Source organism: Papio anubis, chromosome 20 (genome assembly GCF_008728515.1).
Source record: "Papio anubis isolate 15944 chromosome 20, Panubis1.0, whole genome shotgun sequence".
Taxonomy (NCBI): domain Eukaryota; kingdom Metazoa; phylum Chordata; class Mammalia; order Primates; family Cercopithecidae; genus Papio; species Papio anubis.
Genome location: NC_044995.1, coordinates 32025383 through 32053305, shown reverse-complemented (window position 1 = coordinate 32053305; position 27923 = coordinate 32025383). Strand labels below are relative to the sequence as shown.

Sequence of the window (27923 nt, the reverse complement as noted above, 5' to 3'; positions counted from 1 at the left end):
CGTCTTCTGTCACTCAGGGCCTGAGGGGTCGGGGCCTTAAGCATTATCCAATCAGGGACGCTGGGCTAGAAACGTCCAATCAGGCACGCAGCCGGAGCGAACAGGGCGGCTTCTGGTTTGGCGGGTCCTTTGTCTCTGGGTGCAGCCGGAGCTCCTGGTCTCCTGTTTACTGCTCTGTGTCCTGTACTCCTAGAGGCCCAGCCTCTGTGGCCCTGTGATCTGCAGGTATTGTGAGATCCACAGCTAAGACACCAGGACTCCTGGAAGCCTAGAAATGGTGAGAGTGCCGGTCGGACATCCCAAGCGAAGGGCAGGGGCTGGTTGGAACCGGTAGAAGGTGACGGTGGCGGGACTCAGGTATCCCCTTAGTCAGCTTCACAATTTGCACCCCGAGTTCTCCTTGCCCAGCTGGGCCTCGGTTCGCTTCAGCCAAAAGATGGCGGCTGCGCTGACAGCCCAGCCCCCAGGCGTCCTGTCTCTTCACTGCGCGGTGACTATGCCCTGGCCTGGAGCCCTCTCTGGGCAGCTCTGCCCCCGCAGCGCCGCTTCTCTCCCAGATTGTGCAGGGACCACGGGAAGAGTCGTCAGGGGAGAATCTTGACTCGGAGTGCGGGTTCACGAATGGGAAGAGCTTTAGTGCCTTGGGTTCACAGTTTCTCTTTTCTATTAAAAATTTATGGGGCTGGGCGCGGTGGCTCATTCCGGTAATCCCAGCACTTTGGGAGGCCGAGGCAGGCGGATCACTTGAGGTAAGGAGTTGTTAGGACAAACTAAGCTCCTCTTCAAAGACTCAACTTCCTGGTCAGAAGTTGTAAAAATTGTAAATCAACCCTACCTCTTCTTCCGCCTTCTCCTTTTCTCAAAACATCGCGCGTTTATCCTATTTGGAAAAAGTTTGTGTCTAGCCCAACCGGGATCAGCTTAGATTGTGCTGTCCGACCCCAGCCTATATGGGGAGGACACAAAAATAGGAACTGCGTTAGGGTTAAATACCCCTTCCTGGCCCAGCGCGGTGGCTCATGCCTGTAATCCTAGCACTTTGTGAGGCCGTGGCGGGTGGATCACAAGGTGAGGCGTTGTAGGTCAGCCTGGCCAACATGGTGAAACCCCGTCTCTACTAAAAATACAAAAATTAGCCGGAGTTGGTGGCAGGCGCCTTTAGTAATCCTAGCTACTTGGGAGGCTGAGGCACTAGACTGGCTTGAACCTGGGAGGCGGGGTGCAGTGGGCCTATATCTTGCCATTGTACTCCAGCCTTGGTGACAGAGTGAGACTGTCTAAAAAAAAAAAAAAAAAAGACATCTTAAAATGGCCTTCCCTTATGTAAAACTGTGTTTAAGTAATTTCACGGATTTTTCAAACACTGAGTTTCAAAAACCAAGTGAATAACTGATATGACAGTTAAAGCTTGAACCTGGTGACTCCAAGCTAAGGCTAATATTAAGCCTGAAACAGAAGGGTTTTTTGTTTTTTGTTTTTTTTTTTTTTGGACAGAGTTTAGCGTTTTGCTCTTGTCGCCCAGGTGGAGTGCAATGGCATGACCATGGCTCACTGAAACCTCCACCTCCTGGGTTCAAGCGATTCTCCTGCCTCAGCCTCTCAAGTAGCTGGGATTACAGGCATGCACCATCATGCCTGGCTAATTTTGTATTTTTAGTAGAGACGGGTTTTCTCCATGTTGGTCAGGTTGGTCTCGAGCTCCCGACCTCAGGTGATCTGCCTGCCTTGGCCTCCTGAAGTGCTGGGATTACAGACGTGTTATTCTGAGAGAAGCTACAGAGCCTAAAAAGCTGGGGCCCCACAAACAGATGCAGTTAAGGTTAAGATGAAAGGAAACTGGAAGGCTCTTTTTTTTTTTTTTTTTTGAGACGTCCCCTGTCGCCCAGGCTGGAGTAAGCTCACTGCAAGCTCTGCCTCCCAGGTTCACGCCATTCTCCTACCTCAGCCTCCCGAGTAGCTGGAACTACAGGCACCCACCACCACGCCCAGCTAATTTTTAAAAATATTTTTTTAGTAGAGACGGGGTTTCACTGTGTTAGCCAGGATGATCAATCCTGACCTCGTGATCCACTCGCCTCGGGCTCCCAAAGTGCTCGGATTGAGCCACCATGCCTGGCCTTTGGGAGTATCTTACTGATGATGAAGTTGTTATTGTTTTGAGGAACATTTTAGACTTTGTAAAATAAAAACGTTAAATTTATGTTAAAAATGAATTTCAAAAAAGTATTACAGCAGGAGGAAGTACCAACTAACTATAAGATCTTTATGGCTTGCAAAAATGTAGGCAGAAAAGGGCTTTTCTCCCTAGGGAGGAGCAAATAAGATTAGAAAGGAGGTGGGAGGAGAATAGCAAATGGAGGGTGAAAAAGTCAGATTTTACATCAGAGAATGTCTTATGCTGAAATCACGTTCTTAGGAGGGATGTAAAATGGGATGTAAAATGGAATGTATGTTGACTCAGAGTGAGGGTAGCTCAAAGTTCAGGAGCCTGAGGGAGAGAGATAAACTTAAGTAAAGTTTGATTAAGAAATATTTTATTTTATGCCTGGCCCAGTGGTTTATGCCGTAATCCCAGCACTTTGGGAGGCCAAGATGGGCAGGTCACTAGGTCAGGAGATTGATACCATCCTGGCCAACGTGGTGAAACTCCGTCGCTACTAAAAATACAAAAGTTAACTCGGTGTGGTGGCCCGCACCTGTATTCCCAGGTACTCAGGAGGCTGAGGCAGGAGAATTGCTAGAACCCGAGAAGCAGAGGTTGCAGTGAGCCAGATCAAGCCAGGGCACTCCATCCTGGAGACAGAGCGAGACTCTGTCTCAAAACAAACAAACAAGAAAACAAAAAAAATTTTACTTCAGACCAGGCACAGGCCGTGGTTCACACCTGTAATCCAGGCACTTTGGGAGGCAGAGGCAGGTGGATCATCTGAGGTCAGGAGTTCGAGACCAGCCTGGCCAACATGGTAGAACCCTGTGTCTACTACAAATACAAAAACTAGCCTAGTGTGGTGGCAGGTGCCTGTAATCCTAGAAACTTGGGAGGCAGAGGCAGGAGAATTGCTTGAACCCTGCAGGCAGAGGTTGCAGTGAGCCAAGATTGCGCCCCTGCACTCCAGCCTGGGCAACAGAGCGAGATTCTGGCTCAAAAAAAAAAAGAAATATTTTATTTTGACCACTGAAGACAAATTCAGCTGATATTTTAAAATAAGAAATAGGAGGAAATGTGCAGAGTGTGTGTCTGGCTGTGTGATAGGTAAGAAAAGAGAGCAATATCTAAGTCATAAGGGGAAGAGTATTTCTTTCTATAAACTATCTCTAGAGCACACAAACGATGGAGAATTTTATTTTTATTTTTATTTTTATTTTTTTTGAGGCAGATTCTTGCTCTGTCGCCCAGGCTGGAGTGCAGTGGCATGATCTTGGCTCACTGCAACCTCCGCCTCCCGGGTTCAAGCGATTCTCCTGCCTCAGCCTCCTAAGTAGCTGGGATTACAGGAGCCCGCCACCACGCCCGGCTAATTTTTGTATTTTTAGTAGAGATGGGGTTTCACAGTGTTGGCCAGGCTGGTCTAGAACTCCTGACCTTATGATCCACCCACCTCGGCCTCCCAAAGTGCTGGGATTACAGGCATGAGCCACCGTGCCCGGCCGGAGAATTTTATTAATTACAAATATTTTCCAGGATTATCTATGTGTTTCATCTTTCCCCATCTCTTTTCTTTGTTCTATGCATTTCTTCCTTTTGGCTTTTCCTGGGCTGCATCTTATATATGAAACCAGTAAACATAACTACAGTGTTTTTGCTGAGTTCTGTGAGTATCTCTACCAAATTACTGAATTTCACTGAGGTGATAGACCCCAGTTTTTAAACAGTAGCTCAGAAGCGTAGATGGGCCCATGGGGTTTGTTGCTGGCGTCTGCAGTGAGGACAGTGTTGTGGAATCAAGCCCTGAATCAGGGTCTGTGCTGACTCTGGGTAGTGTCAGAATTCCGATGTTAGACAATGAGTTGGTGTTGGAGAATTGTTTGATGTTCATCAAACTACAGATTTGGTGCCAGAAAAAAGATATCACGGAGGTCTGGCCTGGAATAAAACTCTGGGTGTTTGGGAACGGGAGGCTCTGCTCTCCTGTACACAGGCTGTCACACTGCCCATTGTCCTGTAATTCCACGTCTTCTCCCAGGGTGACAGATGACTGAAAACTTAGAGAAAAGGAGCTTCACCGTGGTATTTTTGATCTGTGTTTTGTGAAGAACCCACAAGTGTCTACAAGTCCCCTGGCATATCCCAAACCCCAGATACTGAATCTGCAGCAGCAACCTGTTTTCTCCACCAACCTAGGATCTGGACCAGCTGTTCATAATCTCATCTTCCTGTATTCACACAGAAATAAATTAGTACAGCCCTACCTGGGTCACTCTCTGTAGCAAAAATCAGTCCTTTCACCTACATTGCGCTCTCTCCTACTCAGGGATTTATTTTTTTTCTTTTACCTTTTGTTTTTGGTTTGGGGTGCACATGTGGGTTTGTTATACAGCTAAAATTATGTTATTGGGATTTGGCGTGCAGATTATTTTTTCACTGAGGTACTAAACATAGCACCAAACAGGTATCTTTTCTGATCCTCTTACTCTCCCCACCCTCCACCCTCAACTAGGCCTCAGTGTCTGTTGTTTTCTCTTTGTGTTTATGTGTTCTTATTATTTAGTTCTTACTTGTAAATAACAACATGCATTTGGTTTTCTGTTTCTGCATTAGTTTTCTAAGAATAATGGCCTCCAGCTTCATCAATGTTATTGCAAAGAACATGATCTTTTTTTAATGGCCACAGAGTATTCCATGATGTTTATGTACCATATTTTGTTTTTACTGAATCTTTTACTTTATTTTCGGAGACAGGGTCTCACTTATGGCCCAGGCTCGAGTGCCATGGCATAATATTGGCTTACTTTAGCCTCAACCTCCCAGGCTCAAGGAATTCTCTCCTATCTCATCCTCCCAAGTAGCTGAAACTACATGTATGCATAACCACACCTGGCCAATTTTTCTTTTCTTTCTTTCTTTTTTTTTTTTGATTTTCTGTGGAGACAGAATTTTGCCGTGTTGCCAGGCTGGTCTCAAATTTCTAAGCTCAGGCGATCCACCAACCTCAGTCTCTGCCTCCCAAAGTGCTGGGATTACAGGTATGAGCCACCGCATCTGACCATACCATATTTTCTTTGTTTGTTTTTTTTTTTTTTTTGAGACTGAGTCTGGCTCTGTCGCCCAGGCTGGAGTGCAGTGGGCGGATCTCAGCTCACTGCAAGCTCCGCCTCCCGGGTTCACGCCATTCTCCTGCCTCAGCCTCCCGAGTAGCTGGGACCACAGGCGCCCGCCACTTCGCCCGGCTAGTTTTTTGTATTTTTTAGTAGAGACGGGGTTTCACCGTGTTAGCCAGGATGGTCTCGATCTCCTGACCTCGTGATCCGCCCGTCTCGGCCTCCCAAAGTGCTGGGATTACAGGCTTGAGCCACCGCGCCCGGCTACCATATTTTCTTTATCCATTCTACCATTGATAGGCATTTATGGCCTGTCCGTGTCTTTGCTGTTTTGAATAGTGCTGCAGTGAACATGCATGCAGATGTGTCTTTATAATAATTTATATTTGTTTGGGTATATACCCAATTATAAGGTTCCTAAGTCAAATGATAATTCTGTTTTTAGTTCTGTGAGGAATCGCCACACTGCTTTTTATAGTTGTTGAACTAATTTATACTCCCACCAGGAGAGTATAAGCATCTCCTTTCTCTGCAACCTTGCCAGCATCTGTTATTTTTTGACTTTTTAAAAATAGCCATTCTGACTGGTGTGAGGTGGTATCTCATTGTGGTTTTTCTTTAATTTCTCTAATGATTAGTGATGAACTTTTTTTCATATGCTTGTTAGTCACATGTATGCCTGCTTTTGAAAAGCATTTGTTTGTGTTTTTTTGTTTACTTTTTAATGAGGTTGTTTGGTTTTTTCTTGTAAAATTGTTTAAGTTCTTAATAAATTCTGGATATTAGACCTTAGAGGCAAAGTTTGCAAATATTTTCTTTTATTTGGTAGATTTTCTGTTTACTCAGTTTCCTTTGCTGTGAAAACTTCTTTAGTTTAAATAGGTCCCATTTGTCAATTTTTGCTTTTGTTGCAGTTGCTTTTCGTAGCTTCATCATGAAGTCTTTGCCAATTTCTGTGTCTAGAATGGTATTTCCTAGTTATCTTGCAGGGTTTCTTATAATTTTAAGTTTTTCATTTAAGTGTTTAATTTGTTTTGAATTGATTTTTGTATATAGTGTAATGAAGGGGTCCAGTTTCAGTCTTCTACATAGTGCTAAGTAGTTATTTCAGCACCATTTATGAAATAAATAACTCTTCCCACATTTCTCTTGTTAGCTTTGGCAAAAATCTGATGGTTGTAGGAGGACGGCATTATTTCTGGGCTCTCTATTCTGTTGCATTGGTCTTGTGCACTCATGGATTTTTTATAACACCTTCTCTCTTCTGCTTTTTCCCCCATAAACATTCTTTCAAGTGCATCTATTGTGCAAAATTCAGGTGTCTAAGAGTTCAAAAATTCTTTAAAAAGTTCCAAAAGAATATTTTACTATTCTCTCTTTTCTTTAGGGTTTTAGATTATATTTAGATGTTTTCCTCTGCTTTTTAAAAAATATATGTAAATCATATTAACAGCTAAATGAACTTTTTGTAATTTTTTCTGACCCCAGATTGTCTTTATCTAGTACTTCAGATTTGTTGCTTTGTTTTGGCTTCTGAAAAGTTTATTTTTTCCAGTTTTAGTCCTTTAAAGTAGACACTGATTTGTTTAGATAAAAGCTCATTTTAAGAGCACACAGAAGCTTAGCACAAGAATAGGATTAAATTTAGCAATACCGAATGATAAAGACTAAAAGATACTAAGTACCATTGACAGAAACCTGATTATTCAAGTTAATTATCCAATATTTGCAGACTGAAGTGCTTTGTATACTGCAAAAGCAAGAACAATTCAGTGCGTAAACTGAACAGTGGAGTCTGTAGTTGTAGCTTGCTTTCTATTTATTACTTCAGAACAATTAGCATAGTTATGTGTAGTGTTTGCAGACAACCTGCATTCATGTAAATTAAACAGTATTTTCTTTTTTTTTTTGAGACGGACTCTCACTCTGTTGCCCAGGCTGGAGTGTAGTGGCATGATCTCAGCTCACTGCAACTGCTCCCTCCCGGGTTCAAGTGATTCTCCTGCTTCAGCCTCCCAAACAACTGGGATTACATGCATCACCACACCTGGCTAAGCTTTCGTATTTTTAGCAGAGATGGGGTCTTACCATGTTCACCAGCTTGATCTTGAACTCCTGACCTCAGGTGATCACCTGCCACAGCCTTCCAACGTGCTGGAATTACAGGCGTGAGCCATAAACAGTAAACAATAGTATGAATATAAAGCCGCAATACTTACTTTGAATAAATCACTTAAATGGTTATTTTAATGTTGTTATTTATACTTTTGAAATAGAAAGTGTTTTAACTGAAGTTTAGTTGCAATTTTTTAAAATGCTACATACATTACTACTAGTACATTAAAATATTCATACTTATTTATATCTAATATCCAAAGAAAATTTACTACCAAACTGTTAGAGCAGATATTAGTTTGACATGTTTATTACTTTATTCAATAGGGATAATTATGAGTAAACACAATTTTAGTATCTTTTATTTCACTAAATTGGAATGCTGCTCTTATAGGACAAATAAAGACGTGTGATGTGGCCACTAAAAACCATAATAGTTCTTCAGTTAACTATGTTGCAAGATCTAATATATTCCACTATATGAACACGGTCAGATTCTATTTCTTCATCAGAAAGTGTTGGAAGGTGACAGATGATTTCCATATGGAACCCCCATTCAATGGCTAGAAAATGAGACAGCAGCAGAGATGGAAAAGAAACTTTATAAAATTTTTTTGAAAATATGCCCTCTTTCTTCATAATGCTCATGTTTCTCATACTGAGAGTAGCTGTGCACTTTGGGTGTTTAGAAAGAAATTGCTTTTAGGGGAATATTTTCTGGCTGATGATCAATCTTATATCTAACCTGAGCTTTTTCTTAAGATCTTTTTAACTTTTTTCTCTCAAAATCTTGCTCAGATGGAGATCTGGTTTTCTCTCTAATGCTTTGGGTGTCTGTTTCAGAAACCTATTAGTATCCCACGGTGTCTGAATGACGTAGGCTGTCACAGTGAGAACTTTTGGAGCTATCTCTATCTGGACTCATGCTGAAAATTCAGAAGTATTTTTGCCTGCGCTATTCAGAAGTATTTTTTCATGTCGCCATTATAAGTAGAAACTGGGGCTGAAACACTGCTCACATTCTGATTATTGTTAAGGTGAAATTCTATCCACGACACCTGCAGGCTCTCCTGCAGCTCAGACATCACTCTCTGATGTGACACTAGAATGCTGTTGTGGCAAATGGGGTTCACATAAAATGAGAGCTGTGCTCTGGGCTGTGCCTCAGTGGCAGATGGTAGTGGTAAAGAGAGGACACTAGCACTCAGGAGAAAGCAAGCAGGAGTGCTGTAGCCCAGTGCCAGGGAGTACAGAGCCACTGGTCTAAAATGGAAATAGCCAAAAAGATAGAACACTATTCAGCCATTTTTGTAGCAGAGTGAAAGCCTAGCTTCAGCAGGCACCTGGCTTCAAGCTACTAAACTACCCGCTTTCATGAATATGTGAAAAGTTTATTTGTCATTGAATATAAGCAACTAGCATACACAGATGACCTCTTCAATCTCCAGGTGAATTTAGGATGAACTATGTATGACATGGTGCTGGAAATTCTTCTACTTGTGGACTAATTATGATGACCATCTTTCTGACTTTGCAGTCTTTTATAAGCAGATTGACGATGATGTGTGTCACATTCAAGTTTAATTGTGTAATAAAACCATTTTCTTTCTGCTCTATTATTGTGGAGTTTCTCTGAAAATAGAGAAAATTTTTCTTTTAACTATTGTTTCCACACAGTGTCTAGAATTACCAGACATGATATAAACACATAAGGTGCCAACCAGAATTTACTGTAGAGGGGACTTTCCCTCTCAGACTTTGAGTCAATTCACACTTGTGCAGCAAAGTGAATGCTGTTCCTTAAATATGCACGTGGAATTTTGTCTCTGCCTATTTGGTATTGAGAGTCCTCTACTGTCACTTCTAGAGAGGCTAGACCCAATTTCTACAAACTTCACAGAGCAGCAATTAATCGTTTTACATTTTTCAGTGACTCTTGTATCATCAAATTTGAAACTGATTCAGAAACTACAGAGCCCAGAAACCCAATCAGAGTAACATGTGTGCACTGAATAGACACGTAGACATGAGAATCTCCACTTTCCCCTTCCTCCTCTTGCTAAATGCTCACAAATCTACAGGTAAACACCTGCGGCTACTCCAGCCATTCAGGCCCTAAACTTGAAGCTCCAGAGTTTGAATCCAGGTCTTGAGATTTGAGGAAAAAAAAGTTTATCTAAAAAATGCAAGTCCTTTTGGTTATCAAACTCAGAGAGACATTAAAATGAAAGTACTGGCCGGGCGCGGTGGCTCACACCTGTAATTCCAACACTTTGGGAGGCCGAGGCATGTGGATCATGAGGTCAGGAGATTGAGACTATCCTGGCTAACACAGTGAAACCCCATCTCTACTAAAAATACAAAAAATTAACCGGGCATGATGGTGGCGCCTGTCATCCCAGCTACTCGGGAGGCTGAGGCAGGAGAATGGCATGAACCCGGCAGGCGGAGCTTGCAGTGAGCTGAGATTGCACCATTGCACTCCAGTCTGGGCAACAGAGCGAGACTCAGTCTCAAAAAAAAAAAAAAAGTACCGTTATGTCTTTCTCTCCCCTCTTTGAACTATGTATTCATCTCTTGAAACTGTTCACGATTGCCACAGGTAACTATAAATTAAACTAATAATGCCACATTAGACACTATATCCCATACCCTAAACCATAATGATATATGTGTAATCAATAATCGATGTTCTGTAAATAAATAAAAATTCCTGACAATCGACTGTATCAGCCCACTCTCTGTCCCTGTCTTGTTGTCCTTACAAATCATCTTGTAACTGATGGTAATCAAAATGTAGATTCCAGGCAACTTGAATCTTTGCTCCCAGGTTATAATCCTTAAGCTTGACCCAAGTAAACTGTATACTTATATTCATGTTCTATCAGCTTTTTAAAAAAAATGTAGACTTATCATTTAGAATGTGCGAGAGTAGCCTCTATGAGGGGATCTCTCCTTTGATTGTACTCCACTTGCTGTAACACCAAAAGATGCAGAGCCAGGTGGATCCTACCTGGAATCTGCAGATAAGGTCTGGCTTCTGCCTGGGATTTACGGGAAAGGACCGGAATTTGGATTGAGAATGTACAGAAAATGACCAAAAGTCGTTTTCTGCATTGTGAAATGTAAACATAGGCATCTTACAGCCCGCATGTGGGAGTGTGGCTCTTTGAGATTTTTCACATCTTGTTCATTGGCCTACTACAGTTTTATGAGGGGCTCCAGGAGAAAATAGAATCTGATGGCAGAATCTGTAAGTGTAAATAAGCATCTTAGGAGGGTGAGAGTGAGGCCACAAAGTATCCAGAGTCATGACCACAATTATATTTAGCTGTAAAATGTAATACTAGAGTAGAGTATTTTTGCTCTTTCTCTTACCCAAGAGCTAGCAAATCAGAATGGGTGGTCCATGTTCTGGAGCTCTACCAGGGCAGTTCTATTTTCTATTTAGAGTCAGCCTGAGTCTCTCCAGCCTGGGTTATCATTGGGCCATGAGGCCCAGGTCACTGGGAATTCTCTCACAATCATCCAGTTGTCTTTGAAGCATTTGAGGATGTCCAGAGCAGAATTGTGTCAGGCTGACAAGAGTGGTTAATTCTGCTTCTGTCTCAGTGTAAGAGAAATGAGTCGTTCTGTGTTTGTTCATTCCCTCATACAAGAGATATCTTTGGTTGGTATCCAGATGAGAGTTTCTCCAGTTTCCTGGTACTTGGATAATAAGGAGAAGATCTGGAGACCCAGATAGATAAACTAGTTACTTCCACTTCATATGGGCATTAAAAAAATACATGAAGCAGTCATATTTCCTACAGTCCAGAAACTTTTAGTCTAGACTAGCAACTAGATAAATAATTGAATTATGCATCATATGGTTGGTATAATAAATAGATGTGTCAAAAAATCTTGGGCTTTATTTAGACCACTTTCTTTATATTGTTGTGACTTCTGATGTCTACACCTGAAGGGAGATTTATGAATAAAAGAATTGTTATAAATTATTATTATTTTTTTTGAGATGGTGTTTCACTCTGTCACCCAGTCTGGAGTGCAGTGGCACGATCTCGGCTCACTGCAAACTCTGCCGCCCAGGCTCAAGTGACTTTCCCTCCTCAGCCTCCCGAGGAGCTGGGATTACAGGTGCCTGCCACTGCGCCCAGCTAATTTTTGTATTTTTACTAGAGGCTGGATTTCATCATCTTGATCAGGTTGGTCTTTAGTTGCTGACCTCATTCTGCACCCGCCTCAGCCTCCCAAAGTCTTGAGATTACAAGCGTGAGCCACTGCTCTCGGCCATATATTTTCTATTTCTTTTACCTTGCTAACTGTAGATAGTTTTATTTTCTAATAAAATTACCCTAGAAAACCTTAAGGGATTTGTTTAAATTGCATATTAGTATATAGTATAAAGTTGTCAGGGCAGTGACTAGAAAAGATAAAAACTACAGAAACTCTGGGATTTAAGTTTCTTTTTAGGTAAGCTTAGAAACAAGACAAAACTGGAAGTACCCTAGTTGCATAGAGAACAGAATTATACAAAGGGTTCCCACCCTGCCCCAGACGTGTTCAGATTCATCCTTTTTGGAGGCCTTAGTTAGGTCTGAACCTACCCTGGAGTATTGCCTCACAGAACTAATTAGAGGAGATCAGAGTTTTGGCTGCTGAATCCTGCTCCCTTTCTAGAGCTGGTGCTCACAATTTCCTGAAATTCAAAAGCAGATAAATGGGAAAAATAAAGTATGTACTGTACGGTCTTTGTTTTTAAATTTTTATTAAAACTAGTGCAGAGACATTCTATTTAGCAACTTGTTTTCTATTCCTGCAGATCCAGTAGTTGCTCCACAAGTCAAAAAAAGTAAATATAAACAGAATGAAATTTTCTCTATATTACATTAAACTCTTCCTTTCTATATCTCTTTCATCTGTCTATATTTAGCTTTTATTCTATACAATTTTTTTAAAAATTTGATGATAGAGAAACAGAAGAAAAAATAAAAATGCTGGGCCCTTTATCTAAATCCTGAAAATTATGAAACCCTTAGTACCAGTTCCCAGAGTGTTAAGAGAATTAAATAACATAATGTGTTATGCCCAGCACAGTGTTCTGATTCATACTCTTGAGCACATAGTGCCTACTTAATAAACATTGCATTAGTACATGTGTACATGTTGTTTTTTAAATACAGACTTATTCAAATATTGCTGCCTTCTGTTTCCTTTATAAATTTTTTTTTTTTTTTTTTTTTTTGAGACGGAGTCTCGCTCTGGAGTGCAGTGGCCGGATCTCAGCTCACTGCAAGCTCCGCCTTTCGGGTTCACGCCATTCTCCTGCCTCAGCCTCCTGAGTAGCTGGGACTATAGGCGCTCGCCACCTCGCCCGGCTAGTTTTTTTGTATTTTTTAGTAGAAACGGGGTTTCACCAGGTTAGCCAGGATGGTCTCGATCTCCTGACCTTGTGATCCGCCCGTCTTGGCCTCCCAAAGTGCTGGGATTACAGGCTTGAGCCACCGCGCCCGGCCTCCTTTGTGAATTTTAAAGAGCCAGGAAAAAATATAAAACTTTTAAATGGAAATGGGCTGTCCTTATTTGTACTAGAAGTATTTGGTTACGGCAAGAGTGCTAAGTGTAAGGGACCCTGTGCTGTTCATGCTTTCTCTAACCAATGCTAATAATGAACCAGGGGGAAGCAACATCAGCATTGACAGGGGACTTGTTTAAAACACTCATTCATAAACCCTTTTCAAACATACAGAATCACATTACAGAATGTGCGGCCACAATTATCAAGTGATTTATAAGCTCGTTAAAGCTTTAGAGGCAATGCTTAGCTTAGTGTTTATCAGCCCAGGCTTCTCTTGAGGATCACATGGCTGATATGCAGAAATCTCTTGTGCCCAGGCTTCAAAATACATTCATGAGAGTTAAGTTCCACCTTTGCACTAGAGGGTGGTCACAGGGCTTATTCTATTTGGGTTTGGTAGGGACAGGTCATTGTGGTGCATGTTTCCATTACTGTAGCAAAAATTGCTGGTGTCTGTGGCACGGGAGGGCACCTGAGGACAGGAAAGGAGAAACTTATATTTGCATCTTCATGGAGCAGCTCATTGTTCCTGAATTTCTTCTGTTTTAAAAGACAGAAATGGGCGGCCTTTTCTGTCTTTTTCTGCTAGATGATGTCATGCTAGCAGGTAAACATGTGGTACACTTTTAAAGACATATTCTCGAGATGCAGGTGTAATTTGTACAGAGAATCTCATCTGAGAAGAAACTCCAGAGAAGGAGGAGAAAGAAAAAAAATGGCTTTTCTTCAGGTAAACATGTGTCAGATGAAGAGCTGCATCCACTCTGCCTCCTGGACTGCCATGGGTTTAGTACTCACAAACCTTTACTTCTCTACTTGTGTTTTTCCTCCCTGAGTTTGATTTAATTACTTCTTAAAATTCCTATGATAGTCAAGGGTGTTTGAAAAATATTTCTTTTATATATCCCACAGACTTCTGTACATTCTGTATGTAATAGCTTCTTATATGCCATGCAGAATTATCAGCAAGAATTTGTGATCCACAATATTAAAAATATTCCCTTTGTGGCTGTTGAACTTGGAAAGATGTGGATACTCAAGATTTATATTGGGGAAAATTGTGGTCCTTGGTAAAGATGGTAAAGTAAAAGCCTCCATTTATGTGTTCCATTAGCTCTATGCAGAACAGGATTCAGAAAATGCTTATTTAAATAGGGTGGAATTTATTACCCAGAAAGTTCTGAAAAAAAATTATTAGGAGATAACTGTTCTCTAGGGTGCTAAATGAAGCCTACTTAAAATTACTACTAAAAATTACAGAACGTAGGAGTTAACAGTATTTTGAAGTTTGCATAAAACTGATGTTTCTTTATGGTTAAATTCAGATTATAATTTATGTTATTTGGGAGGAATATTTCAATAGTGATGCTGTGTTCTTCTGTGAGCATTAACACATCATAAAAATTTGCCCTAGTGCAGTTAATGGTTAATGAGTCACTTGGCGAAGTAGCTCTCTGACAGATTTTTTCCACTATAGTTAATTATTTTTTCTCTTCATTGTTAAGCATCCTTATGCAGCAGATTTGCATAAACCATCACATTTAGTCTGGCAGTTGTCCTTTTTTCTTTTTTTCCTACATAATTTTCTATGGAAAATGAAGGCTGTTATCTTCGTTTATAGGCCAGAAAAACTTGGAAAAACACAGGCTCTTCCACTTACTGGATGTTTGACAAAATATCCTTCTTGAGCCAAAAACATTGGCATTATTGGTGAGCTTGTTACAAATTCAAAAAATCAGACTTCATTCCAGGTCTTCTGGGGAAAAAACCCCATATAACAAGGTCTTCAGCTTATTGTACATATTAAAATTTGAGCGGTGCCTTCTAACTCAACATGTCTTCTCCATATGAAAAATATTCACATCTCATTCTGTATGATGTAAATATAGCACTCAAAAATGTACATGTTCATGCCCTTACTTTTATACTTTATTATCTAGAAAAATATCATATATTAACTGATGTTATGGATCTTATGCTGCCCTTTTTTTCTCAGAGAATACATTAGAGAATATTTCTGTGTTGAAAATTATTTTATTGGATAATTTTAGTTCTGTAAGTCAGAACCACTTCTCTTTGCTCTCTAATTTCACCTTAGGTCAAAATAAAAATTCTGCCCATGGCCACTTGGTACAAATGTGTGTCTGTGTTTGTGTTTCAGGGACCATTGCAATTTAGAGATGTGGCCATAGAATTTTCTCTGGAGGAGTGGCATTGCCTGGACACTGCACAGCGAAATCTATATAAGAATGTGATGTTAGAGAACTACAGTAACCTGGTCTTCCTTGGTGAGGATAACTTTATACATAATTCATAATATACCCGAAAGGTTTTATTTCTCTTTTTTTGTAGAATGTTTTTTAGTAATTTATTCTTTGCGTAAAGGAGTTTCAGATCCATTTTTTCCAGAAAATCTTCAGAATTTGTTCATTTAGAAAAGAGTATCTTCAGTGCTTCTGGCCTGTAATCCCAGCACTTTGGGAGGCTGGGGTGGGGGGATTGCCTGAGGCCAGGAGTTTGAGACCAGCCTGGCCAACATGGTCAAACCCCATCTCTACTAAAAATACAAAAAATTAGCCATGCATGGTGGCACACGGCTGTAATCCCAGTTACTTCGGAGGGTGAGGCAGGAGAATTGCTGGAACCCAGGATGCGGAGGTTGCTGTGAGCCGAGATCGCGCCATTGCACTCCACCTGGACGACAGAGCAAGATTGTCTCAAGAAAAAAAATGTTTTCTTCAAGATGTTTCATCTTAATCCAATCTTTCCACATTCCTGAGTTGAGTTGAGAGGTTTCCACATTCCTGAAACCTCTTCAAGTTTCCATAAACTGATGTTTCATCTTAATCCAATCTTTCCACATTCCTGAGTTGAGCTGTATTTTTCACTCTAAATTAGTGGTAATTACAAAAATTTACTGACATAAAATATTGTAGCCCCCACCTGAAAATCTAAATGCCACCACCAATTTTTGATTCCGTAGTACCAGGTAGTAAAATTAAGAAACCTACAAATTGGAAGTATTTTCTTTTTCCTTTTTTTATTTATATTTTTGAGATGGAGTCTTGCTCTGTTGCCCAGGTTGGAGTGCAGTGGCGTGATCTTGGCTTACTGCAACCTCCGACTCCTGGGTTCAAGCAATTCTCCTGCCTCAGTCTCCCGAGTAGCTGGGACTACAGGCCTGCGTTACATGCTCGGCTGAGTTTTATATTTTTAGTAGAGATGGGGTTTCACCATGTTTCCCAGGCTGGTCTCCAACTCCTGACTTTGTGATCCGCCCGCCTTGGCCTCCCCCTGACCTTGTGTTCCACCCGCTTTGGCCTCCCAAAGTGCTGGGATTATAGGCATGAGCCACTGCACCCGGTAAATAGGAAGTATTGTTTAAATATCTATAAATTTCTGTTATACATTTGTATTTTGGTATTAATTTACTAGAATATTTTATCACATCGTCTTTGCTGAGCACATTACTAGCTTGTAATTGAAGAATATCAGCAAGATTCATGTTATTTATTCTTAATAAAACAGGTATTGTTGTCTCTAAGCCAGACTTGATCACCCGTCTGGAGCAAGGAAAAAAACCTTTGACTATGAAGAGACATGAGATGGTAGCCAAGCCCCCAGGTAGGTGCGAGTGAAAATGAATACAACAGATAACACAGTAAGAGGTCCCAAGGTCAAAGAGAAAGCCAGTCCTTAAAATGTGATTCGGGAAGCTGTGTTCCAAAGGAAATAGTTCCTGGGCAGTTGTTTTTTGTTTTTGTTTTGTTTTTTAATTTTGGTGTCACAAAGGGACATCTTCTGTCTTATGCTTTTAAATTCTCTAAGGATTCTACTTTTCATTTGGTGAGCTTTCTTCAAGTTCACAGTGAGAGCCAAAGTCCTCTTCATGGCATATAAGAGATTGCACAATCTGGCTGCTTTTCCATTGTTTTGGGGACACAAAAATATCTGCATGATTTTGAGAAACTAAAACTACTTTTTAGTTCTGTTTTTGCATCGGGTCTGAAATGTGTGAGAGTAGTAGTTTCTGTTGCATTTTTTTGTTCATTTTTCTTTATAGTCCATTACATTTTTATTACTATATAGTTTTTAAATATAATTTGCAATTATACATATGATATGTTTCTGCTTTGTTCTTTTTCCTCAAGATTGCTTTGGCTATTCACACTTTATTGTAGTTTCATGTAAGGTTTAGAATTGTATTTTCCATTACTGTGAAAAAAATACCACTGCAATTTTGATAGGAAGTTTATTGAATCTGTAGATTACTTTGGATGACACTTTAATAATACTTATTCTTTCAAGCTACAGACAGAAAATATTTTAAAATTATTTGTATATCAATTTTTTTATTATAAAGATTTTTTATCTCCTTAATTTTTTCCTCAGAAATTTTTTTTAATGATACATTAAATAAGATTTTTCTTCCTCTATTTTATCAAATAGTTTCTTTTAAGTGCATGAAACCATTCATGTACTTGGTGTTAATTTTCTATTTTGGTAATTTACTATTTACTAAGTGTATTTATTAGACAGCTTTTTTTTTTTTTTTTTTTGACAGTTTCGCTCTTGTCGCCCAGGCTGGAGTGCAGTGGCACAATCTTGGCTCACCATCACCACGCCCGGCTAATTTTGTATTTTTAGTAGAGACGGGGTTTCACCATGTTGGTTAGACTGGTCTCAAACTCCCGACCTCAGGTGCTCCGCCCACCTTGGCCTTTCAATGTGTTGGGATTACAGGAGTAAGCCACCACGCCTGGCTAGACAGTTTTTAATGTACTGTTTATGGTTTTTAAAATATGAGATTGTATGATCTACAAACAGCAACTTTTTTACTTATTTTTCTTCATTTTCACTTTCCTCCCTCCCGCCCTCCTGTGCTCTCTCCCTTTCCTTTTCCTTTTCCTTTTTCCTTTCCTTTCCTTTCATGGGGTTTCACTCTTGTTTCCCAGGCTGGAGTGCAATGGTGTGATTTTGGCTCACTGCAACCTTTGCTTCCTGGGTTCAAGCGATTGTCCTGCCTCAGCCTCCAGAGTAGCTTGGATTACAGGTGCTCGCTACAATGCCTGGCTAATTTTTTGTAATTTTTTGGTATAGACGAAGTTTTACCCTGTTGGTAAGGCTGGTCTGAAACTCTTGACCTCAGATGATCCACCGGCCTCTGCCTCCCAAAGTGCTGGGATTACAGCCGTAAGCCACTGCACCCGGCTGGATTTTTTTTATTTCTGTGAATAATTCTTCTGTCACATACTTCTACATTCAAATAGATGTATTGCCAATGGGCACAATATAGTTTTGTATTGGTGTCTGAATGTGATGGAGCAAACACCTCTTCAAGTTTTCATAAATTGATTTTAGAAGCATTTCCTCAGGTAGCCATGTGGGTTTATTTTTTTCTTTCTTTATTTTTTTTTCTTTTTTTGAGACGGAGTTTCACTCCTGTTGCCCAGGCTGAAGTGCGACGGTGCGATCTAGGCTTGCTGCAACCTCCACCTCCTGGGTTCAAGAGATTCTCCTGCCTCAGCCTCCCAAGTAGCTGGAATTACAGGCATGTGCCACCACGCCCCGGTGATTTTGTATTTTTAGTAGAGAAGGGGTTTCTCTATATTGGTCAGGCTGGTCTCCAACTCCCGACCTCAGGCGATCCGCCAGCCTCCGCCTCCCAAAATGCTGGAATTACAGGCCTGAGGCACCCAGCCTGGCCCAACTGTGTGGATTTCTATGTAGGCAGAACTGACCTTAAACTGTGGTTCAGGTAACTGAAATTGAGTCATTGATCAGCTTCAGGGACCACAGTAAAAGCGAAGGTCTGTAGCCCTGCCTACATGGCTGTAAATGGATGCCTTTATTTAGGTCTCTGGAATTGCAGGACGTCTCCCAGATGTGGCTGGAATGAGTTTGGGATGGTTACAGATTAAGTTCAGAATTCTCAGTGAGACCAAGTTGGCTGAATCCTATCCTGGTCTGTAGCCAAGAACAGGGGCTAACCCTGTAGTTTCCCACCTGAATGAGGGCCTGTCTTCTGAATAGAACACTTCTCAATCTTCAGCTGTAACAGCGTTTCACAACTCCTTCCCCAGATCTCAAATTTCTTTTAGAGGCACTTATTTTGGAAAAGTCATCTTGCTACATAACCCAGGCTGGTCTCAAAATCCTGGCCTGAAGAAGTTCTCCAACCTTAATGTACCATGGAGCTGTCATTACAGTTGTGAACCATAATGCCTGGTTTTCTCATAAAGGCATTTTTGTCAGGGATGGTTGAGATTTTTTTTTGCTGTAAGGGGATATGAAAATAGGACACTTTTAATCTTACTGATATCACTCTCCCTATATGTTTTTACTTTCTATTTTCTATTTCAAATTTGTCTGTAATTTTAGATTCAGATATTTAGGACAATATGCTAGAATTTGCATGGTATGCCTAAAGTAAATTAGGTAATTAGTAGGCACTCCATATTTACTAAAATAGTTACTTATAAATTTCAGTTTGCTGTAGGCAAAAAGGAATTAAAGGATTTTCATCTACTTACTTCAGCTTATATCTAAATAATAATAAGCTATATTTTCTAATATTTGTTTTATATATCAGAGGATCTAACCCTATTCTGCAAAATACATGTTTTCTTTATTTAACAATGTAAGACTAGTCTTTGCTTCTAAAATTGGATGACAGCAGTTTCATTTTGTGTAAGAATAGCATATATTTAAAACATTAAAAGTAACTCTAGATTCTTTTAAGTGCTAATTTACTGTTTCTTTATTAGAATCTTCTGTTTATACTGCATATTCTCTGAAATTTTACTCCCGCACAGTACATGCCAATGATTCAAAATACCTACATTTAATGAGTACAAACTAACAGTTAAATATTGCAGCTACCTAGAATTTTTTTGTTTGTTTGTTTTTGTAAGATGGAGTCACACTCGTTGTCACCCAGGCTACAGTGCAGTGGTGCGATCTTGGCTCACTGCAACCTCTACCTCCCGGGTTCAAGCCATTCTCATGCCTCAGTCTCCCAAGTAGCTGGGATTACAGGCATGTGTCCCCCACCTGGCTAAATTTTGTATTATTAGTAGAGAAGGGGCTTCACTATGTTGGCCAGGCAGGTCTTGAATTCCTGACCTCAGGTGATCCACTTGCTTTGGCCTCCCAAAGTGCTGCGATAACAGGTGTGAGCCACTGCGCCCAGCCTGACAGTTATTTTTTTGTGATACATCAATGTTGCATACTAGATTTTATGAGTAAACATTTCTATTATTGTTTCAAAGTTCCATATTAGTGTGTTTTCTCAGTGTAGGTTTTTTTTTTTTTTTTTTTTTTTTGAGACGGAGTCTCACTCTGTCGCACAGGCTGGAGTGCAGTGGCGTGATCTTGCCTCACTGCATCCTCTTCCTCCAGGGTTCAAGTGATTGTGGTTCATGCCTCGGCCTCTCAAAGTGCTAAGATTACACGTGTGAGCCACTGCACCCAGCCTCATTTTAAGTTTCTTAACATTAGTTTATTGTGTTTTTTGGTTTTATTTATGTATTATAATTTTAGACAATTTGCAATTCTGTTTGTACACTTTAAGTCAATTTGAGTTTTAATTAAGAGATAAATTATGTATGTCTATCATAATCAGATTACATATGTATATGTGTATATCTGTAAATATGACTCCAATTTTAGTTATGGCTCATATTCTTTCTTAGCTGATTTTCCATGGTAGTTTTATCTTGTCTGAGTAGTCATGGAGATAGTCTTATTTTCACTATGTGTTTAATGATGAATATATATTTCTTTTTGTGAAAGAAACGCTTTTGTGATTTGAAGGTAATTTTCAAAAAGACTTACAATTCTGTATTTTTTTCAGTTTTTCTTTAAAGATTGTTTTAAAAACACATAAAATAAAATTTGCCATCTTAAATTTATTGAAGTGTATATTTCAGGGCCAGGTGTGATTGTGGCACTGATGTGTAATCCCAGGATTTTGGGAGGTCAAGCCAAGAGGATCCCTGGAGCCCAAAAGTTTGAGACCAGCCTGGGCAACATGGAGACCGCTCTCTATGAAAAAAATTTAATAATAGGCAGGCATGGTGGTGTGCAACTGTGGTCCCAGCTACTAGGGAGATTGCAGGAAGTCAAAATTGTGCCACTACACTCCAGCTTGGGTGACAGAGTGAGACCCTGTCTCAAAAAAACCTGTTCATTTCAGGCATGTTAAGTATATTCACATTGTTATGCAAAAGACTTCTAGAAACTTTACATCTTGTAAAACTTAAATTCAATACCCATTAAGTAACAACTGCTCAATTTACCCTCTCTCCATACCTTGACAGACAAACCTTCTACTTTCTGTTTTTATTGTTTTGACTACTTAAGATATAGAAGTGGAGTCATACAGTATCCATAATTTTGTTACTGGATTAATTCAGGTGACATAATATTCACAAAGTTCATCAAAAAAGTGACAAGATTATTCTCTTTAAGGTGGAATAATATTCCATTGTATGTATATGTTACATTTTTAAATATGTTTATAAATCAAGAGATATCTAGGGTGCTTCAGCCTGTTGGCTTTTGTGAATACTGGTTACAATAAACATGGGTTTGCTTTGCTGCCCAGGCTAAAGTGCAGTGGTGCAATCTTAGCTCTCTGCAACCTCTGCCTTCTGGTTTAAGCAGTTCTCCTACCTCAGCCTCCCAAATAGCTGGGATTACAAGTGCATAACACATCGCCAAGTTAATTTTTGTATTTTTAGTAGAGATGGTGTTTTACATGTTGGCCAGGCTGGTCTCAAACTTCTGACCTCATGTATCTGCCCACCTTACCCTCCCAAAGTGCTAGGATGACAGGCTTAAGAAACTGCACCTGGCATGTGTTACATATTTTGGATATAGATTTATAAATACTTTTTTCCATTTATGTATTTTTATGTCTAAGTAGTTTATTTAAAATATGTTTTTGTATCATTCAAGAAAATAAGCCAACTTTGTCAGTGTTGATAATCAGTTTTTGACCTCGTTTTTTGAAGAGATTATTTTTCTCTATTTTGTAAACATGGCAACTTTGTGGAAAATCATTTGATCATATACAAAATGGTTAATTTCTGAGCTCTCTGTTCTTTCATCTGTTTATCTTTGTGTCAGTATCATATTGTTTATGTTACTGTAGCTTATAACTGAAGGTTGTATTGATATCTTTGAAAAATGAATTTTTTTGCCCCCTGAGCAAGAATATGTTGAAGAGGGTGTGTTTCATACTCACATATTGTTGAATTTGCCAGTTTGACTTTTGCTTTTAATTCCTAGTTTTATTCAGGTTTTATTAGTAAACACCCAGTGCATAATTTTGGTGTTTTAAAATTGATTTGTTGTTGGTTTGAGACAAGATCTTTCCGTCACCCAGGCTGCAGTGCAGTGGCAGAATTTTAGCTTACTGTATCCTCAGCCTCCTGGGCTCAAGTGATTATTCTTTCACCTCAGTTTTTTGAGTAGGTAGGACTGTAGACATGCACTACCATGTCTGGCTAATTGTTTGCTTGTTTGTAGTGTTAGGATCTCACTATGTTGCCCAGGCTGATGTCAAACTTTTGACACCAATGGATCTCCCAAAGTGTTAGGAATATGGGCAAGAGCCTTGGCACCCAGCCAGTATTTTTAAATTAAATAAAACTTGTTGTATGTCCTAACAGAATATGCCAGATGCAAATAAGAATATTGTGTATTATCTTGGTTTTGACTGGAGAGTTTTGTGTGTGTCTGTGAAGCCTAGTTGGTCTATAATATGGTTTGGATGTCCATGTTGTCCAAACCTCATGTTGCAGTATAAATCCTCAGTGTTGGCTGTGGGACCTGGTGGGACATGTTTAGGTCACGGGGGCAAATTTCTCATGAATGGCTTGGTACATCCTCTCCGTAACCAAAAAGTTTACATTCTATGAATTCAAATAAGAGCTGGTTCATTAAAATAATGTGGCTCCTTCACCTCACACTTGCGCTGTCTCTTACCACATAATATGTCCAGTTACTCTTTACCTTCTACCTTCATTTTAAGCTTTCTGAAATCCTCACCAGAAGCAGATGCTGGCACACACTTATACTCTGCCAAGCTGTGAGCCAAATAAACCATTTTTTAAAAAATAAATTATGCACTCTTAAGTATTTCTCTATATGCAAAATAATCAATATAGTCTATAATGTTGTCTAAGTTTTCTGGTTGTTATTTTTTATCTGAATTTTCTATTATTGCAAACTGGGTCTTGATGTCTACAATCATTATGTTGCTATGTATATCTTGCTTCACTTTTATCAATATTTGCTTTATATATTTTGGAGCCCTGATGTTGTATACACATATACATATAGATAGATAAATACTATAATTATAGATTTCTGCTAAATCAACTCACTTTAACATCATATAATACCAATTTTTGTCTTGTAGAAGTACTTGACTGAAAGCATATTATGTCTAATATAATTATGACCACCTTACTCAATTGTGGTTACTATTTTCATGGAATATACATTTTTTTCATTCTGTTACTTTCAGCCTATTTGACTCAATGCTAAAGTAAGTCTCTTGTAGGCAGCAGACTGTATGCTTTTTTAAAAAAAAAATTCAGGCATTCTATATCTTTTTCTTTATATAATTTATATGTATATTTATATTTGTATTTATTTATTTTATTTGGTTTGTTTTTGAGATAGAGTTTCACTCTTGTTGCCCAGGCTGGAGTGCAATGGCATGATGTCAGCTCACTGCAACCTTCACCTCCCAGTTTCGTGATTCTCCTGCCTCAGCTTTCAAAAAGCAGGCATGTAATCCTGAGTAGCTGGGATTACAGGTGCATGCCGCCATGTCCAGCTAATTTTTTGTATTTTTAGTAGGGATGGGGTTTCACCATGATGACCAGGCTTGTCTTGAACTCCTGAATTCAGGTGATCTGCCTTCCTCAGCCTCCAAAAGTGTTAGGATTAAGCATGAGCCACTGCGCCCAGCCTCATTTATTTTTTAGATAGTGTCTCACTCTGTCAGCCAGCTTGTTTGTATTTTTTTGTAGAGACAGAGGTTTGCCATGTTGCCCAGGATGATCTTGAACTTTTGGGATCAAGTGATCAGCCCACCTTGACCTTCCAAAGTCCTGTGATTACATTTCATTTTATTAAGTAATCTATATTTAAAATGATTGGTTAAAGAAATGAAGTTGTTATTACCACTAATGTTGTTATTGTTTTGTGTGTTTCTAGTAGTTATATTTTTCTCATTTCCTATTTTACTTACCTAATTTCCATTTAATTCTGTACCAGCATGCTTTGATTATATTTTACTTTCATTTGCATACTTTCTACAAATAGTATCTCTGTAATCATCTCAAAAACTGGAGATTACATACATCTGAAAGTTAAAACAATATATTTTAATCTCATAACAACTTCAATTGAATAAAAAAACTATGCCTCTATATTTTCCAGTTTGTTATTGATATTAAAATTATTTTACATAGTGTATCTACAGGCTCACGCCTGTTATCCCAGCACTTTGGGAGGCTGAGGTGGGTGGATCCCGAGGTCAGGAGATCAAGACCATCTGGCCAACATGGTGAAATCCCGTCTCTACTAAAATACAAAAAATTAGCCAGGCATGGTGGCCCATGCCTGTAGTACCAACTACTCAGTAGGCTGAGGCAGGGGAATCACTAGAACTCAGGAGGCACTCCAGCCTGGGAGACAAAGCGAGACTCCATCTCAAAAAATATATATATATGTATTTCCAAATACTCAGTTTGGTCTTGTTAATTATATTGACATTGTTATGCAACATATCACTAGAGTGTTTTTATCTTGCAAAACTAAATCTCAGTACACATGAAACAACTACCAATTCTTTGTATTTTGTGGTTCTTTTCAAACACCACTCTGTTTTCTGTTTCTGAGAGTATAATTGCTTTATATATCTCATCCAATCTCTGTCTTTTTGTGACGGTCATTTTATTTTGCATAGTGTCATCAATATTTATCTTAATAGTTGTTACAATATATTCTACTTTTTGAAAACTGAGTGATATTCCTGTATTTTTGTGTCTACTGAATAATTTGGTGACACAAATTTGGATTACTTTTACCTATTGGCTTTCAGTAACAATGCTATAATAATTATGTGAAAGTTAATATATGTGCTGCATTCTGTTTTATTAGTCTACTTTTTCAGCTTTATACTCACCAAATTATTTTAATTCTGTAGCTTTTGATGTGTTTTGAAATCAGAAATGGTAGTGCCTCTAACATTGTTCCTGTTTTTGAAGATTGCTGGGTACTTTATTGTAGGTTTGGATTCCATATACTTTTAAATTTGCTGTTTTTATTTCTTTGAAAATGCAATTAGTCATTTGAAAAACATTGCATTAAATCTGTAAATTGAGCAGTAAAGACATCTTCAAAATATTAGTTATTTCTTTTTCAATTGTTTTTGAGATGGAGTTAAATTTACCTGCTTTACCAGTTACCTTGTGCCATTTTGGTTAGTATGTTTTTGTTACATTTATATGTGCAGGAAGAAATTACAGCTTGAGGTATTTTGCAATGTCATCTTATGTAGTTTGTATCGTTTTATAGGTTAGGTTTGTAAAGTATATTTATCTGAGTCTAGCAATTGAAGCAATGTGTTTTTATTGTTTCTTTCAGTTATGTGTTCTCATTTTGCCCAAGACCTTTGGCCAGAGCAGAACATGAAAGATTCTTTCCAAAAAATGATACCAAAAAGATACGAAAAACGTGGACATGGAAATGTACAGTTAATAAAATGGCGTGAAAGTATGGATGAGTGTAAGGTGCACACAGGAGGTTATAATGGACTTAACCAATGTTGTACAACTACCCAGAGCAAAATGTTTCAATGTGATAAATATGGGAAAGTCTTTCATAAATTTTCAAATTCAAACAGACATAAGATAAGACATACTGAAAAAAAACCTTTCAAATGCATAGAATGTGGCAAAGCTTTTAACCTGTTCTCAACCCTTACTAGACATAAGAGAATTCATACTGGAGAGAAACCCTACATTTGTGAAGAATGTGGCAAAGCCTTTAAGTACTCCTCTACCCTTACTACACATAAGAGAATTCATACTGGAGAGAAACCATACAAGTGTGATAAATGTGACAAAGCCTTTATTGCATCCTCAACCCTTAGTAAACATGAGATCATTCATACAGGAAAGAAACCCTACAAATGTGAAGAATGTGGCAAAGCCTTCAACCGATCCTCAATCCTTACTACACATAAGAGAATTCATACTGGAGAGAAACCATACAAGTGTGATAAATGTGGCAAAGCCTTTATTACATCCTCAACCCTTAGTAAACATGAGATCATTCATACGGGAAAGAAACCCTACAAATGTGAAGAATGTGGCAAAGCCTTCTTCCAGTCCTCAATCCTTACTAGACATAAGATAATTCATAGTGGAGAGAAGCCCTACAAATGTGAAGAATGTGGCAAAGCCTTTAAGTACTCCTCTGTCCTTGCTACACATAAGAAAAGTCATACTGAAGAGAAACGCTACAAATGTGAAGAATGTGGCAAAACCTTCAAGCAGTCCTCATACCTTAGTACACATAAGATTATTCATACTGGAGAGAAACCCTACAAATGTGAAGAATGTGGCAAAGCTTTTAACCAGTCCTCAACACTTACTAAACATAAGAAAAGTCATACTGGAGAGAAACCCTACAAATGTGAAGAATGTGGCAAAGCCTTCAAGTACTCCTCAGCACTTAGTACACATAAGATAATTCATACTGGAGAGAAACCCTACAAATGTGAAGAATGTGGCAGAGTCTTCAAGCGCTCCTCAGTCCTTAGTAAACATAAGAAAATTCATACTGCAGAGAAAACCTACAAATGTGAAGAATGTGGCAAAGCTTTTAACCAGTCTTCAACCCTTACTACACATAAGAAAATTCATACTGGAAAGAAACCTTACACATGTGAAGAATGTGGCAAAGCTTTTCACCTATCTGCACACCTTACTACACATAAGATACTTCATACTGGAGAGAAACCGTATAGATGTAGAGAATGTGGTGAAGCTTTTAACCGTTCTGCAACCCTTTTTTCACATAAGAAAATTCATTCTGGAGAGAACAAACCATACAAGTGTGATAAATGTGGCAAAATCTTTATTTCACCCTCAAGCTTTAGTAGACATGAGATAATTCATACTGGGGAAAAATCCTAGAAATATGAAGAATGTGGCAAAGCCTTCAAGCGGTCCTCACACCTTACTATACACTGAGAGTTCTGAACTTACTCTGTAATCATGCCAAACTCCTCCCAGCCACAGTCTGGCAGAGGTCCTGCCATTCCAGAGACCTGGAGGAAGGGGCCCATTTACAGCCATGTAGGCAGGCCTGCAGACCTTGGCCTTTACTATGGTCCCTGAAGTGGTTCAGTGACTCAGTTTTAGTTATGTGAGCCACAGCTTAAGGTCAGTTCTACCTATATAGAAACCCACACAGTTACCTGAGGAAATGTTCTCTGGTACTCACTGAAAGCCATACTCATCCGCATCTTGATACAAGGCCCACCATATGCAGACCTGACTGCAAAAACATGCCCTAGTGTCTGCCCCACAGAGCAAAGTCCTGAAGGATATTAGTCTGTCCAAAACTAAAATGAAAATTACAACTCCCCAACCCCCTCTAACAAGCCAGCTAAAGGTGAACCCTAGTGCAGACCCAGCAACCTTGTGACCAAGCTACAACCCCTCTTCACTACTAATTCAGAGGGTATCTCATCACCCTAAGGGCCAAACAAAAGATCTTTACCTTCTAAAATCAGTGTATGAAAAATTGAAAAGGTGTTTGCTCCATCAAATTCAGACACCAATACAAAACTATATTGTGCCCATTGTCAGTGGTTCTATTTTAATGTAGCACTGGAAGTATGTGGCAGAAGAATTAGTCAAAGAAATAAAAATAGCCA

General features: G+C 39.3%; 2 protein-coding genes across 2 annotated transcripts in view; one reads left to right on the top strand and one right to left on the bottom strand.

Annotated features, from left to right (window-relative positions):
- The window catches only part of LOC101007196 (zinc finger protein 506), a 504157-nt gene that overhangs the window by 198231 nt on the left and 278003 nt on the right, over positions 1 to 27923 (bottom strand).
- On the top strand, positions 83 to 27923 carry ZNF93 (zinc finger protein 93). Its single transcript, XM_031660351.1, has 4 exons — positions 83 to 277; positions 15114 to 15240; positions 16481 to 16576; positions 25622 to 27923. Exons 1-4 carry the CDS (start codon positions 275 to 277, stop codon positions 27175 to 27177), a joined length of 1782 nt encoding a protein of 593 aa, XP_031516211.1. The 5' UTR covers positions 83 to 274; the 3' UTR covers positions 27178 to 27923.